The 17,468-nt window shown below is 43.9% G+C and overlaps 1 protein-coding gene across 7 annotated transcripts in view; it reads left to right on the forward strand.

Annotated features, from left to right (window-relative positions):
* Positions 1-17,468, forward strand: part of INVS (inversin) — a 157,327-nt gene that overhangs the window by 111,323 nt on the left and 28,536 nt on the right. For all 7 annotated transcript variants that reach the window (XM_040481818.1, XM_040481817.1, XM_040481823.1 and 4 more), the window contains 2 exons: positions 1,013-1,225; positions 13,708-13,982. In XM_040481818.1, the coding sequence (XP_040337752.1) occupies positions 1,013-1,225; positions 13,708-13,982 (488 nt within the window). The remainder of the gene's footprint in view (positions 1-1,012; positions 1,226-13,707; positions 13,983-17,468) is intronic.

The following is a 17,468-nucleotide window of genomic DNA, read 5'->3' on the forward strand; positions in this document are numbered from 1 at the left end:
AGAGGACAGATGTGGGAACAATTTTGATAGATACTGCCCAATTGTTGTCTCTCAAGATTAAAGTAGTACATAGGGAGCCTGTCTTTGCATCCTTACCAGCACAGTGTGTTATTAAACTTTCTAATCTTTGCTAACCTGCTCATTGGTTAGCTAACCTAACTCTCCTTGTTAGTCTTAATTTATATTTCTCTTAAATGAGTGAAGCTGCACATATTTTTATATATTTAGGAGCCATCAGTGTTTCCTGTTCTGAGGACTCTCTTTTATCTTTGTTTTTGGTGTTTTTTGCCCTGCAAAATTTTGTTATTTTTATGTAGTTGGATTTGTCAATCTTCTCTTACAGTTTTGAGTTTTGTACTATTTTTATTAGAAAAGACCTTCCCACTCTAATTTTTAAAAAAGTCTTCCCTGGTTTCTTCTAGTACTTCCACAGTTTCTTTTTCTATATTTAGGTCTTTGCTTCATCCAGAACTCATTTTCATGTAAAATCTGATGCAAGAATCTTCCTTTTTTTTTCCAGATGGCTATGCAGCTGTCCCAAAACTACTTAATAAATGCTTTCTGATTTAAAGGGCCATCCTCTTCATATACTAAATCTGTCCATTTGGAGATGTATTTTTTATTTCACAAGCATTAACTATCAGTAGTCCCAGGCTTAAACTTATGAGTCCCACAGGAAATTATCTGCAGTACTTTTTCAGATAGGAGCAGGGTATTATTTGGCACATGGGGAAGAAGAAAAGTGATCATGTGTTCCTATAGCCCCTGGTTTGTGAGCCAGCAAGCAAGACCCAGGAACCATCATGGTCAATGACACAAAGCACCTGACCCCAGCTCCTGCCTTGTTTTGTCCCCTCAGAAAAAAAAGGAACAGCCCTGGAGTACACAAGATAGCCTTGCCTGAGGAAGAGTCCACATGTCAGAATGAAGTTTCCTTTGCTGCATAATATTGGCAGCTGAACTGTACCTCAGGTTACATGCCAACACTTAACAAAATACCTTCCTCCTTCAGGTACACTCCCCTTGACTATGCCTTGCTCGGTGAGCGCCATGAAGTGATCCAGTTCATGTTGGAGCACGGCGCCCTGTCCATCGCAGCCATACAAGACATCGCTGCCTTCAAAATCCAGGCGGTCTACAAAGGATACAAGGTCAGAAAAGCTTTTCGAGATCGGAAAAATCTCCTCATGAAGCACGAACAGTTGAGAAAAGATGCTGCTGCCAAGTAAGTGAGAGCTGTGGACATTATGTTCTCACAGCCCAGAATCAGGGTGGAAGGGGGCACGGGGCAGGGGGGGTGGGGGGAAGGGGGGCAGTGGCCAGGAAGAGGAATCCAAAGAGGATCAGAAAGAAATAATTTTGATCCCTGTCCCCGTGTCACACCCCACCCCCTTTTGCCCACTAGGCCTGCGGGGCACTGAGGCTACAGGAAAGGACCAAGGCCCAGTTTCTACTTGGTGGTTGGCTGTTCGTCTAGGTTAGCCCCTCTGGTTCGAACCCAGGGACAAACCACTGCCACAGCCACGATAGCAAGGAGTGGGGGGCAGGAGCTTACCTACAGGAAGCTACAGAGAGATAACTGCTCCTCCTCCTTCCTTTCCTGCCTTTCCACAGGAAACCAACACCAGTTTCTAACCTACTTCATGAGAAGCGTCTAGTTTTGATTTGATTAAAGCGACCAAGTTGTGTGAATAACTTGCCCTCGCCACCTATTCCTTATCAAATCTGTACTAACTCATGTGATGTGTTCACGAAATATTGACCGGGTTCTTACTGTACATACAAAATTCTTGGCTAGAGCCTTTAGAGAAAATAGTGATTTTGCCTCAAGGACCTCACACTATTTTTATAGACTATGTAAAATAGTCATGTGTGCCTATTACATACACAGTGTGATTATTTTACCAAAAGTGATTGATTTTAGATTATGCCTTGGTTTACCTTTTCTTGGATGCCTTTGTTGGGGTGCTTTATTTAGCAGGGGACTATTGCATCAGGAGGTATAGGTCCCCAAACCTCTGATGCGGAAGATAACGGGCAGAATCTTAACTTCTGGCTGGATCGTGAATGTTTCTAAATCTTGAATCCTTCCATTTCTTGCCCACAAGGGGGAAGCAGGTGTGTAATAAATAATAATTTGAAATAATAATAAAAGGCAGGATAAGCCATTTTAGTGAGACGTTAAATGCCACTGTGAACTGGGATGCTAACCATAATGTTAGCCTTTGGTAGATGAGATTGACAGGAAGACATCATTTTCTGTGACTGAAGCTACCGCAGTGGTGGCATCCTAGGAAATACTATCTTGCACGGTTCTCTTTATGAGGTTCTCTTCTCTTCGCTTTTGCCAAAGAATCCAGTTTAACCTGAGGCCTCTCCACGTGCCTCTTCTTCTATCCTTATTAGGAAATTTCCTTGCATGAGAATGACAACTGTTAAGTAGATATTACTTAATACACATGGCAAATTATCCTGAGTTGTAAGTTAAATATTCTCTGTAAGGGATAGAATGCTATATTTCCTTCCATCTGATGTTTCCATAAACTCAGGTTTTTATGGGTGAGAATCTGTTTTCAGAATCTGAAGTCACACCTTCCTGAATATGTTGGTGGGACTGTACAAAGGCAACGACTTTGTATATCCTCCCCACCCTGCACACCCCCCCCACCAAAAAAATTTAAAAAAGAAAAAGGAGTGCATTAGTCCAAACACATTCTACTTCATTAGCATAGAGAGGGGGCCCTGGAGTCCCCAAACTCCCTTTCCAGCAGAATAGAGGGGTTGTAGGGTAACACAGCATCTGTCCTCTGAGCCTCAGTTTTTTCATCTATGAAACATGACAAACTAGACCAGCTGACTTGTAGGCACTCTCCAGTTCTGTGGAACCTCCGCCCCAGTCTTCTCTGTTAATGATCTCAGCCTCTTCCTTCTCTCCTTTGCCTGCAGTGCTGCCTAGTGGCCGTATACCCCGGGGGCCAAGAGTTTGGACAGGCACTGCTGAGTCAGCATAGAGCCGAGAACCAAGAATCCATTTGTCAGAAGATCTCCTATAGAGAGGAAGGGCTTTCACTTCAGGACATGCATAAATAGAGCCTTAGAATATTTTTTTTCCTAACCAGGCCTTTTGTGACTCCAAGTCCTGAGGGTTTGAAAAGGTAGGGGGATTAAGGGACCATCTAGCCCAACCCCCCCTTCGTTGTTATCCTGGTTGGTTTCACGGCTATGAACAATGGGTCCTCTTTGTTCTTAGTTCTTAGTTTCTGAAGTTCATTTAAAAAACTTTTTTATTACTTTTTTTGAGAGAGAGAGAGGGAGAGCAAGTGGGGGAGGGGCGGAGGGAGAGAGAGAATCTTAAGCAGGCTCCACGCTCAGCACCGAGCCTGACGTAGGGCTCAGTCTCACGCCCCTGGGATCATGACCTGACCTGAAATCAAGAGTCATATGCTCAACCAGCTAAGCCCCCCAGCACCCCTGAAGGTCATTTTTAAAAACCTGTTATGTGGGAGCTGTGCTTACTGAGGTAATATCTGAAATGGCCCAAACTGGGAACGGTAACCTCTTTCCTTTTTCTCAGTCACAATCTTTCCTCTATTAGGTGTCATTATTGGAAGTAAACAAATTTCTTACAGTCTAACCATCACCTCATATGGTGCTTGTGGGCATAAGGACTCCAAGAGAAATATTTAAAGGGAGAAGAAACTGATTTCATTTGTTTTAATTTTATTTCTCAAAAGTTATTTCTTAAGATCTGAGTCAGTGTTTAACTTTGGATGTGGTTTGGGCTTTAGGGAACAAAAATCAGAATGCTGACTTCAGTCCTCGCTGCTACTGCCTCGCTGGCCAAGGTGACCCAGGCACGTGGCACCGCCTCGGTCTACCTTTCCCAGCATAGCACATCGGGATGGCACAGATCACCATCCTTAAAGCAACGATGTGAAAAGAACTTATTAAACTTCAAATGACTTCTCATTTACTGATAGAGAAATTGGGAGAGAGCAAAGTTTTAGTCATGCTTTCCAAGGCATGTCTTTCAGAAAATACTATTTAAGAAATACCTATAATCCACTTAAAAGCACTTTATAACTCACACTGCACCACCTATGTTGTTGCCAAAAGGAACATTGCTATAATTTACCTGCCATAGCACACAGTTGAATGCACACTAGACAAGACTGTATTTATGTTGATCACTCTTGTCCCCGGAAGCTTCCATTTTGCTGGGTTTTTATTTCACTCTCTAATCCCAGCTCTCTTCTATCTCTCCATCTCTTCCTTCTCACAGCTTTTTAATTATACCATCTCCACACTGAGGTCAGCTCTGCAGACTCGCTCCTTAGACTTCTACTCATGCTATACATTTTTTCCATTGGAAAGGTGTCTACTCATGAAACCTCAGTGACTTCATCTCTGTAGATAGCCCATTAATCTGTCTCACATCCTGACCTCCTGGAACTCTGATTCCACATCATCAGTTGCCTAGTGGGCATTTCCACTTTGCTGTCCTTTTGTGACTTGCCAACACTTTCCATTTTTGTGTCTTGTTGTCACTGTCACTTCAGACTCACTGTGAAACCTACACCTCATCAGCACAGCCTTTCTTCTCGCCTCCTGATTTCCCTGCTAGTGATGCTACCATTGATTCTGTTAATTCCTCTTGAAATGTCCTCTTGCCTCCATTCTCATGTCCCACCATGCTACATGGGCCATTGTTCTTGAACACCATCCATGGTCCCACATAAGACCCTTCATCATTCTGCTTCCGCTTCTATCTCCAAGTCCCATTTCTCTCCATGACTGCCTCCCTCCCACACCCTCACACTTGAGGGCTCTGCCATCCTGAACTTCCCTCACTTCCTCACATTTCCCTTTCCTTAACTTACCATACTCTTTGGGAGACCTGAGCTGCCTTCTGGCTACTCTATGAGATTGCATATGTCTCCTAGAGTTAACATAATCAAGTCCAGTTTGAGTCATCCAGTTCAAACTCTTGTGATGCTGAAGTCCCTTCTAAGGAGGTTGTTCTGTGTCCTCAAAAAAGTCAAGTGACAAAGATTTCAAACAGCACATTCCAGTAGAGGGCAATTCTGTCAGAAGTTCTTTTCTACCTTTTGGTCTTGAGATACCCCTTAAAGCAAAAGAGAAAAGTCTACACCCTTTTCCATAAACCAACTTTCAGATAAAGAAAGTGCTCCTGGCACCCCCACTCCTACCCCAAGTCTCCTTTTCACTTTATAATAGATCCGCTTACTGCCTGCTTCCCTGAACATCTTCAGTCTGGCAATGAGTTTCTCCAGGGTTGACCCATAAGCCCGACTCCTCTGCTCACATTGTCATCTGACCCATGGGAAATCACTCCTATGATTCCACTCCATTTCATCCCACTTCTCTGAGCCTCAGTTTCCCATTTCCCAAGAAATGAAAAGATTTCTTAATCCAGGATGGGCTCTGGGGCTCCATGAATGCCCTGAAACTGTATGCAACGGTTTGTATATCATGAGCATATGGACATTTTGGGGGAGGAGACCTACATATTTTTATCACAATGTCAAAAAAGTCCATGAGTCACAAAGAGACTTTTAAAAACCATTAGACTAAATGATAACTGAGCTCCCCGCTCCTCAGCTCTAACATTCTATAAGTCAAAGGTCCTAAGACAACGTGACATTTTCTTCTTCCCTTGAGAGGAAGTCAGAGACCAGATATTACTCAGCCTGTTATTCAGTGACAATGAAGAGACAGCATCGTACAGAAGACCCCATTACATACCACACAACACCAACTGAAAAGGTTAGAGCGGAACCTTTTATGCCTTGTGAGGTAATCAGCTTCCTCTCCCTGGAAATATTCCAGCAGAAACTGAATTATCATCTCGCTGGGGTGATATACAAGGAATTTCTTTCAGCTGTATGAAGAGCCAGTCTTTGAGATTTCTTCTGAGTCAAAGATTCTCTGAGACCTGGGTTGCATGTCCTCGCTCACGCTCTTATAACCTCTCAGTTCCTTCCCTCTTTCTCATTTGACACCCTTTCTAGGTGTTTTTTTTTCTTCCAGTGTAGTCACTGCCTCCTACATCCCCCATAGTTCCGTGTAGATCCCTCCATGTTGGCCCTCATCACATCCAGAAGCCATTATATGCAGAACCATCTGCAGGAGTGAATGGGCCTCATTCCCCCACTAGACTGTCACCTCCTTGGGAACAGGGATTATATTGTGTGTCTCCATATGTCCAGTCTCTTAAAATACCTGAGATTTAATAAGCATTTAATCATAAAATCCTAAATGTTTAATAGCTGCCCCTACAGTGGGTCTGAAACCTTACATGTATCATTTTTCATTCTCGGCCTTAGTGTCCCCCTCAGCCAAGTGGGAAGCTTGGGCCAGATACTCTCTTAGGTCTCCTTCAGTTCTGTGGATCTCTGTAAGAGTACCACTTTAATTGTTTGCCCTACTCAGGCAGGAACTATGTTTATATACCATTTATCCTCACAACACACACTGGTGCTTCTGTATCTGTGCCTTTGGCTTCCTAGCTCCCTCGATATTTCTCATGAGCAAATTACCATTTGACAGGTTTATGACAGTTCTTTATTCTGATTCTTAAAAGAAACGTAAGAGCAAAGGGGGTCACCACCGCATGTATTTGAACATGAAACCACTGTGTCGCTTCCACAGAGGGTTGTGTTTGCCCAGTGCTGAAGAAGGGAAAATTCTGTCAGACACTGCAGAACAGTGAACAGGCTCCTTCCCATTCCAGTGGAGTATTTAGATTTCCATTGCCATGAATGCAGGACCCATGAGAGGTTGGAGAGAGATGATTAAAGCGGCTCTTGTAGGAAAGGGAGTTGTGTGGTTTCATCAATGAGCATCTCTGAAAGTATCATCAGGCCAAGCCCTGTGGCTCTTAGACTGCAAGGAACCCATGCCAGACACTATTTCTTCACTTCTAACTAGATCCTGTCACGGGGCAGCTTTATCTTAACAGCTTTACCTAAAAAGCAGTAATGACCAATTACATTTATATAGTACTTTACAGCTTACAAAGTTCTTATATATTGGTTCATTAAGTCCATCCAATCATTCAGTAAGGTAGACACAGGGCAACTATCTTTAATCTCATTTCATAGATAAGGAAAATACCACATAGAGGTTAACTGTCCTGAAATTACACAGCTAGTAAAGGAGAAAGATGGCACAGGAATCTCAGTCCTGCCCTAAGCCAGGACTCCTACCAACCACACTCAGGCTGCAGGCTGTCTCCAGGTGCCAGCATCCGTTTGGACAGGCCAGCGTGCATCAGCCCTGCTTCCCCCCCACCCCCCCTCCCACGCTCCCTTCCTTCCCTCCCCTCCTTCCTCCCTCCCTTCCTCCGTCCCTTCCTCCCTTTCTCCTTTCTTTCTTTTCTTTCTTTCTTTCTTTCTTTCTTTCTTTCTTTCTTTCTTTTTTTTTCTTTCTTTCTTTCTTTCTTTCTTTCTTTCTTTCTTTCTTTCTTTCTTTCTTTCTCTCTCTCTCTCTCTCTCTCTTTCTTTCTTTCTTTCTTTCTTTCTTTCTTTCTTTCTTTCTTCTTATAAGTGTAACCAGAATCAGGCCCTAAATCAGTTTTTCTCTTAACCCAGTATTTGTTCAGTTGTTCCAGTGTTGTTGTTAAAAGAATGGTGTTGTGGGGCACCTGGTGGCTCAGTCAGTTAAGCGTCCGACTTTGGCTCAGGTCATGATCTCCCAGCTCGTGGGTTCAAGCCCCGTGTTGGGCTCTGTGCTGACAGCTCAGAGCCTAGAGCCTGCTTTGGATTCTGTGTCTCCCCCTCTCTCTCTGCTTCTCCCCTGCTCTTGCTGTCTCTCAAGAATAAATAAACATTTAAAATAAATTAAAAACTAAAAAAATAATGGTATTAGGGCAACTTGGTAGCTCAGTTGGTAAGCGTCCAACTCTTGATTTTGTCTCAGGTCATGATCTCACACTTCATGGGTTCGAGCCCAGCATCAGGCTCTGGGCTGACAGCATGGAACCTGCTTGGGATTCTCCCTCTGTCCCCCTCTCTCTCTCTCTACCCTACCCCACTCTCACTCTCTCTCAAAAAAAAAAAAAAAAAGAGTGGTTGCCAAGCCACCATCACAATTCTGCAACATAGTTTAATAAAAAAATTCTTCCTGTTACTCTCAAAGCTAACTACCATGGCAGAGCACATCAAATTCTTCCTAAATTTTTGAGAAAATTAAGAAGATTAGTTGGTTGCAAGCCTACACCAAGACTATAATCAAGAATGTCATTAGGGCAAAGCCCAGTTAAATTGGTCCAACAACAGGACGTCGAAACAAACTAGATGTCCCTTTTTGTGAAGCCATTCTAATCACATCTTTCAAACCCCTCATAGGCCCTATATCCATGGCAATGGAAACTTGAATACTCCTCGAATGGGAAAGACCCTGCTTCTTTCTGCGGTGTCTGACAGAACTAGTTTCTTCTTGTCAAAACTGGGCAAATGCAGCTCTCTATGGAAGCCACATAGGAGGGTAGAAAAAAATCATCTCCTCCCAGGACTCAAACTGTCCAGGTCCAGAGGCAGATCTGTGCCACACTGCAAACAAACACTCCCAGTCCTGAGATGCTAAGCCATTGGATGGCCAAGTCATTTAAATGATTGCCCTTGATCTGATTCTCTGCACATCAGGCAATCTTTTGATTACTGAGTTTCTTATTGGCCCATTTCTGCAGTTGCCATCTAGGCCACTAATTTGGAGAAATCCCCATCCTTGGGACTTAGGTCTGATCTGGAGGGTTTGCAGGGCACACCAGTGCCTCACAATAGCACCTCAGAGATCTGCAGCAGCAATGTGTCCCTTAAATCTTTTCTGCCCTGGGGGAAACAGCCCCAGGTCCTTCAGCCTACAGTTGGGAATCTTTCTTTGCTCTGTGGTGCACAGGACCCAAAATGGACATTGCCAATGATGTCATCTTCAGTTGACTTTCTCCCTTTTTTATACTCTGAGCCTCTGGGGAGCTATAAGCATTGCTCTAGAAAAGACTGTACAAACCAGACTAATTGGCAGTCCTTCGAAAACTGCTGTCTGGTCAGTTTCCCTTAAGATAATAGAAAAAAGGAGAGGACAAGGTAGGACTATTTTGTGTGTGAACATTCCACCATGTTAATAAATCTCCTGCTAAAATGTTACTTGCTGTGTCATAGACAGGATTTTTTTTTTTTCTCTTCAGTTTTTCATATAAACTAGAATAGCACTGATTCTTTTTCTGGTGTTTGTTTGCTAAATTGGACCAAAATAGGTCGAGTTTATAACATAATCCCCACGAAGATTACTAGAACTTACACATTCTGTAATAAATTAGTTGGAGAAAAAACACTTAAATTTCAGGACAATTACTGCATCTGAGAGTTTTAGGATGAAAGGCTACATCCGGGGCTAGGTTGAAATGCTGTTAATGGCCACTCTGATGCAATATTAGCAGTTTCTTCTTATGACCCAGTTCATTTTTTAAATGATAGAAAAAGATGAAGTGAAATGTTAAAAAAACGACTCAGTCACAGAGGTAAATTGTACAGGGAGGGGTGAAAAGCTGCGTTCCAGCTCAGCTGTATGTAGTTTGCCATGTAGTCATAGGTAAATCACTTACCTCTCTGCCTCATTTTCCTTATCTACCAAATAAAAATGAATCACCTGAAATTCCTTTGAACTTGGGCCATGAACAGTGGCGCTGGACCTTATTATCCCCAGGGATATGCATAGGCTCATGTTCTCCTCTCGGGCTGTATCCTGTGTGTGCACGTGTGTTGCTGTCGTTGCTTCTGCTTGTTTGTTTTAATCTTTTTGGAGAGGGAGATGAAATGTGAGTGGGGGGAGGGGCAGAGAGAGAGGGAGACACAGAATCTGAAGAAAGCTCCAGCACTGAGCTGTCAGCACAGAGCCCCACGTGGGGCTCAGGCTCACAAACCGTGAGATCATAACCTGAGCTGAAGTCAGCCACTTAACTGACCGAGCCACCCAGGCACCCCGTGTTGTTGCTTTTGTTTTAAGGCAGCAGGTATATACATAGGATGCAGGTTATGCATCGTTCCCAGCTCTAATCCCACCGCCCACCTTTTCCCCAGCGATCACTACTTTTACATCAAGAGCCACAGCTCTGGAGAACTGCACAGTTGTGGGCGGTGTGCCGCCCGGAAGATTTTTTTTTTTTTGTTAATGAGTCAAATTTTTTAAACATTAATTTATTTCTATTCACAGACTGAGGGTCTAATGATATATTCTGATAATTGCATTCTTTCTTCCAAATCTGCTTTACTTGGTTCTACCAAAATGAAACAAAACAAAACAAAACAACACCCTCCTGCAAACCTCCCCTTCCAAAGAAGTCTTCAGAAGGCCGAGCGCCCCTGCTTTCTGGACATCCTGATCACTCTAAAAGGCCGGATCCCCTGGGTGCCCTGTGGCTGTCTCTGTTGGAGGCCCAGAAAGGTGTGCAGTAACAAGGGTTGCCCAGGGGCTGATTGTAAGTGGCTTCTTGGAATTGAAAAGGAAAGCTGTTTGCTTTCCCCAAAGAAAGAGAAATGACCGCTCAAACAACAAAGTCTAACTTATCACCTCAAAGCCCTTCTTAATGGCAGTGAGATCCATGTGGCTGCCAAGCCAGACAACCGCACGTGTGTGTCTGTCGAAATGACCACTATTCTCCTAGAGCAGTTCTCTTCATCAGGGCTCATAAACAGAGAGGCCGTCCCCCTGCCTGCCAGGAGCAAGGCTGTTAGATCAATTAGCGGCACTTCAGCCACCCAGATGCTTCCACCTTCTGAAAAGCAGCCTTCTCCCGCACAGCTCACCCTGAACTGGCACCTGCTAGCATCCGTACGAATCTCAGGCGCTGATGATGACAGGCCGTCCAGCCAGCCTGTCGATTGCAGGGCCGCACACTCGGGCGTCAGCAGTTGGCAAAGCGTGGAACAAAACCAGAGTCACATGAAAACATCAGAGCGACACAGGAGTTAGCACAACCCATCTGGCCACTTCTGCTCAGATGGGAGCCGGTGGGAACCCATTAGATAAGCAAGCGTGGACCCCAGATCGGGAGCTTTCACCACAGGACAAAAAACCTTCAGAAGGGGAAGTTAAGTGGACAAGGCTTTATATCAGAGTGTAACCCAGATAGCGGGTTACATCTGGGTCTTCTCTGTCCCTTGAGACCTAAACAAGCATTGCTTCAAATCCCACAGCCTGTGGAAATCTGAATTCTGTGACTTTGCAGAGGCTTAGTGCCTCTGCCTCACTCTTGCTTCTTGCTTCCATGTCTGGTATCTTAGCTCTGCAGCTTGTCAGGGTGCTTATAAAAAAGTGGTATGAGCCTAGTAGACCTTACAAAAAGTTGCATCACTGAGGAGAATCGCACTTCATAGCCCATCTTGGTGTAGTTCACAGACCATATGACGCTTTTCTATTCTCTTAAGCCTTGTTACACAAGGTGTGGTTCAAGGGACCCGCAGCACCTGTATAACCTGAGGGCTTGTTGGAAATGCAGAGCCTTTTTTTGTTCTTTTAAAGTTTATTTATTTATTTTGAGAGAGAGACAGAACATGTGAGCAGGGGAGGGGCAGAGAGAGAGGGAGAGAGAGAGAGAGAGAGAGAGAATCCCAAACAGGCTCTGCACTGTCAATGCAGAGCCTGAAGCGGGGCTTGAACTCACAAACCAGGATATATGACCTGAGTTGAAACCAAGAATCAGAAGTTCAACCAACTGAGCCACCCAGATGCCCCTAGAAATGCAGAACCTTGAGCCCCACTCCAGGCTTGCTAAATCAGAACCTAGATTTTAATGAGATGTCAGGAGACTCTGTGGGTTAAAGTGTGATGAGCACAGATGTAAAGTCCTTCTCCATCATTTCACCATGGAGGATTCTCTTTGGCCTGGCCCTTGCTCTACACAATGCTAAGACTTCCATCTTCTCTTTCTTCCCCCTCCTTTCTCTCTCTCTCTGGTTCTTTCATCTCCTCCCTCCTGTCAGGAGCTTCAAACATTTTTTTTTTTTTTTTTTTTTTTTTTTTTTTTTGGCACCACAGAATAGCCCTACCCTGGAGCCTCAGGGCCACTCACCACCTAGGTCCCAAACGTCTCACCTGCTGCCAGCCCTCAGGTCCGTTCTGAAGCTGATTACAATATTTGTCTAAACAAGGTCCTCCCTCCCCCAAGAGGGACTCTGATACCAACTATAACAATAAAAGACATCTCTCTGGTTACAAAAGATATCCCAGGTTTTGTAAAGACATCTGGCTTCTAAACAGACCCCTAAATCAATTCCAGGTTATAAACTATCACACAAGTGTCAGACCTGGGGAAACTAAGTCTCAGGAACAGGAAAGTGACCGGCTCAATGTAGTTATTGGCAGGGGCAGGACTAGAAAATTTCTCCTACTTCCCAGCGTGGGCTTCTCTCCACTACACCGAATCATTCATTCTACTTGAACCTGAACCTTATGTGACCACCTAATTCTCTTCCTGAGCAATAACTGAGTCATCTGGGCAGCAAATCTGCATTGAGTGCCTGCTGGGTATAGCAAGCATCGTTCAAAGATGAGAAGAGGCAAAACAGACCCAGTTTTCCACACTACTTGCCTTCGCCCAAACTGCTCCCTCCCACCGAACTCCTCATTCCCATCCAATCTGCCCCAGCAGACTTCACATCTTTGAGAAGCCCCAGCTGGGAGCTTCCGGACTCCTCCAGACAAAACTAATCACTACTTGCTCTGTGCAAGCACACTAGCAGAGCACTTCCTCCATTATTTGTTAGGTCTTTGTTTCCTCAGTGTCCCTTCTGAATGGAAGTTTCCTCTAGGGAGGCTCGAACCCCATGGTCCTCAGTACCCAGTACAGAAGATGCTCAATAAATGTTAGTTTTCTTCCCCCTTTCTTTCCCCTGGAAATCCCTACCAGTTGATGCTATTGGTCACACAAACCTTGTCCTTAACTCAGCTCCTTCATCCTCAGGCAACTTGCCCCTTTCTGGAACTGGGCTGTCACAGACCCATCCTCTTCCCATTGCCTCTCGTTTCTCCTCCTGGCCTCTCCTGGCCAGCCCTCTTCTAGTCCGTTGCTATCCACAGGTGCCAGCCTCGCCACCACGACTTGTGTATGACTTTTTGAAAATCCTTCTGCCTTCTGGACCTCATCTGCAAAATGAGTGGCTTTGCCTCCTTAGCTGGAGCTGTGGATAGCCATGTGGCAACTCACAGGTGTATTATAATCAGTTATGAGGTGCTTTGTAAGTAATCGTTTCATATAATCCTAAGGTTTGCCGATGGTCTTTTTTAAGAAATAGAGAAGATTAAAGGTCATCCCTGTGACTGGCACTCTCAGCAGCATTCTGATGTGCTTTCTGGAATAGGAGAAAAAGGCGTGGAGTCACAGGCAGGGATCCCACACAAGCTTGGGCGCACACACCTTAGGATTGTCATATCTCACAAACATAGTTTTCTATCATGTGTGCCCCAGCTGGGCAAAGGCTGATCTATAAGATTCTTCTCTGCTTCATCTTCTGTTGAGCTCTAAGGTCTGCAGAAAAGACTGAAAATTGTGACATTGTGGTAATCATGAATTTCCAAATCCCTCCTGTGATGTGGTAGCTCCTCATAAAATTTAAATCTCACTCAGGAATATTTGAATGGGTCACGCTCTTCTAATTTTTTCCTCTTTCCCCTTGGCTTTGCTTCCAGGAAGCGAGAGGAAGAAAACAAACGAAGAGAGGCAGAACAGCAGAAGGGAAGGCTGAGCCCAGATTCCTGCAGATCCCAAGCCCCTCCCTGTGTGCCCAGCACCCAGGCTGAGCCCCACAGGCAGAGCTGGACCCCCAGCAAACAGCATCCCACCAGCAGCGCAGCCCAGGACCCTGAGGGGAGAGCCTGTCGAGGATCTCCAGGCAGAGCCCCCCAGAGGGAGGCTGGGAACAGCCCCCCAGATGTGCAGGGAACAGACCCCAGAAAGCCAAATGGTAGGTACCCTTGTTATCTGATGCCAACCCGTGGACTGTGGGCTCTCTTGATTGATGTATTTATTCCAATTCATTTAAGGTAATTATGGCAGCACCTAAGACTGCAATTTTATTATATATTTTCCATTTATTTCCTCTGATTCTCATTCCTGTGTTTCTTTTTTCCCCTTCCTGTGGACTACTTGAGCATCTATTAGGATTCCATCTTGATTAATTTATAGTGTTTTTGAGTGTATTTCTTTCTACAGTTTTTGTGGTGGTTGCTCTGAGTATTACCATATACTTACATGTGTCATATATATACATATGTGTGTGTGTGTGTGTGTGTGTGTGTGTGTGTGTGTGTATATATATATATGGCTTATAACTATATATATATATGGCTTATAACTAATAACACTTCACTTTTTAAAGTTTATTTTTTTATTTAATTTGAGCGAGAGAGAGCGAGCGAGCACATGTGTGTGCAAGTGGGAGAGGGGGAGAGAGAGGGGGGAGAGATAGAGAGAATCCCAAGCAGGGTCTGCACTCAGTGTGGAGCCCAACACAGGGCTCAAACCCACAAACCACAAGATCATGACCTGAGCCAAAGTCGCATGCTCACCCACCTGAGCCACCCAGGTGCCCCAACATTTTACCACTTTGAGTGAAATGTGGAAACCTCACATCCATTTAGGTACCTTTACCTTCCCCACTTTTAAATATCATTGATTATCAGATGGCATTGTAATTTTTGTCTCAGTCATCAAATATAATTTATAAAAGCCATGAGGAAAAGGACACTCTCTTCTTTGTACCCAGAGTTCTGTTTTCCTCTTGTTTCATCTTCCTTCCTCGTGCTCCAGATTCCTTCTTTTATCATTTCTTTTCTGTCTGAAGAAACTTCTTTAGTCAGTATTTAAGGATAGCTCTGTTACCAACAAATTCTTTGAGTTTTCCTTTGAGGAGGTTTTTGTCTCATTCCTAAACAAGTTGGTGAGCCAGATCCAGAATGTACACTTGAGGGGCGCCTGGGTGGCGCAGTCGGTTAAGCGTCCGACTTCAGCCAGGTCACGATCTCGCGGTCTGTGAGTTCGAGCCCCGCTGACAGCTCAGAGCCTGGAGCCTGTTTCCGCTTCTGTGTCTCCCTCTCTCTCTGCCCCTCGCCCGTTCATGCTCTGTCTCTCTCTGTCCCAAAAATAAATAAAAACGTTGGAAAAAAAAAAAAAGAATGTACACTTGAAAGAGGCCGTGCCCCTTCTTCTGGCCCCCATGGTGTCAGATGAGAAATCGAGTCGTTCGAATGGCTGTTCCTCGGTAATGTTTCCAGGTAACATGTCCCTGCTCTCTGGCTGCTTTCAAGATTTTTCTTTATCTTTAGTTTTGAGTAGTTTAATATGATGTGTCTTGAGATGGATTTTGGGGAATTCATCCTGTTTAGATTTCACTTAGTGTGTTGGGCGTCCCCAAGACCCCGCCCCGCCCCCACCAGGTTTAGTAATTTGCTAAGAGCACTCACAAGACTCAGCATGTGTTTGTACTCACAGGTGGGATCTATCATAACAAAGGGCTACAAATCAAGATCAACAAAGGGAAAAGGCACATGGAGCAAAGTCTGGAAGAAACCGGGTGCAGACTTCCAAGAGTCTTCTCCCAGTGGAATCACACATAAGACATGCTCAGTTCTTCTTCCAGCAATGAATTGTGGCAACCAGTTAGCCTTTTATCTACCAGGAAAGCAAACCTAAACTTAGGACTCCAGGAATTTTATGGGGTCAGGGATATAGGTACCATACATCTCTAGCATATACTACGACTCCAACTTCCCAGAAGGAAGACAGGTATTCAGTGTATATTATAATATTTGCACGAAGCAATTTAAGTATATTGAGCCATTCTTATAAATTAGGGAACAGTGAGAACCCTCCAGGAATCTAAGTGCAAATGCCAACATAGTGAAAAAGGCAATTAATGTCTTAGTATTATTATAAACATAGTTCTGACTTTGTGGACCCCAGAAACAAGTCTATTAGATCTCATGGTGACCCGATTCAGGGCTTGGACAATTCATTCTATCTCTCTGAACCTTAATTTCCTTAGCTATAAAATGGGGAGGCATACTCAAAAACCAGCAAACGAATAAACAAAAAAAGCAGAAATAAACTCATAAATACAGAGAACAAACTGATAGTTGCCAGAGAGGAGGGGAGTGGGACAATGGGCAAAACGGGTGAAGGGGAGTGGAAGGTACAGGTTTCCAGTTATGGAATGAGTAAGTCATGGGAAGGAAAAGTACAACATAAGGAATATACTTAATGGTATTGTCATAGTGCTGTATGGTGACAGATGGCAGCTATTTGTGGTGCATAGCATGACAGAATTACTGTGTTGTACACCTGAAACTAAGGTAACGTTGTGTATCAGCTATACTTCAGTTTTGAAAAAGAAAGAAAATGAGGCATACTCTACCCTGCAAGGCAGTTATAAATGGAAATAAAATAATTAATGTAGAAAACGTATCATAGCCCACGACTCATCGTAGGTCTTCAGTAACTACTATTATTAAACCACACTGATGATCTAGCCAAAAACAACTACATAAAAGCACACATGAATTATCATAAACATACCCAGAATATAATTCCATAACCCACTTTGTAGTGATAATGCATCAGCAAGGTATACTTTAAGGAGGTCTGATGCCTTGTTATATATTCATTCAGGTAGTGTTAACTAGACTCCCATGATGTACCAACCATGCTGAATTTGAGTAAATGCCTTCTTAGCTTGAGGTCACTGCATATTACATTCCCTCTATCCCTATGGATAAAAATGCCTCTTACTTTTCAGAGCTCAGGATGAATGTTCCTCCCTCTATACAGCCATACCTCCCCACTAAACAAGCCTTCATTTTCCTGCTATATGCTCCCATAGGCCTTCTGCACCTCCATGTTAGAAAGATCGCCACCTTTTATTGTGATTATTACTGGCTTATTTGTCTATTTTTTCCTATAGATTACAAGATCTTAAGATCAGGGTTGTTTCATTTATCCGCTGCTATGTGAAAAAACAAACAAACAAAAACTACACTAAAATTAAGTGGCTTAGGACCACAATTTATTATTTGTCATGACTCTGTGGGTTGCAACTGCAGTTCCTCTACAGTTTCACCTGGTGTCACTCATGTGACTACATACAGGCGGAGGGTCACTTGAATTGGGCAGTCTACGATAGACTGACTTGAATGTCTGGCAGTTGATGCTGGCTATCAGCTGGGATTCCTTGACTCTGCTTTACATGGTCTTTCATCCTCCATTAGGCTAGACTGGCCTCCTCACACAGTGGTCACAGGGCATCATTCTAAGAAAGCAAAGGCAGAAGCTACAGGACCTCTTCAGGAATAGGCTCTAAAATTTGCATGCTGCATTCTATTGATCAAAGCAAGTTATATGACCAGCCTGACACTAAATGTGATTTAGAAATATACTCTACTTTTGTGCACACTAA

Source organism: Herpailurus yagouaroundi, unplaced genomic scaffold, assembly GCF_014898765.1.
Source record: "Herpailurus yagouaroundi ecotype Mexico unplaced genomic scaffold, PumYag 160, whole genome shotgun sequence".
Classification (NCBI taxonomy): Eukaryota; Metazoa; Chordata; class Mammalia; order Carnivora; family Felidae; genus Herpailurus; species Herpailurus yagouaroundi.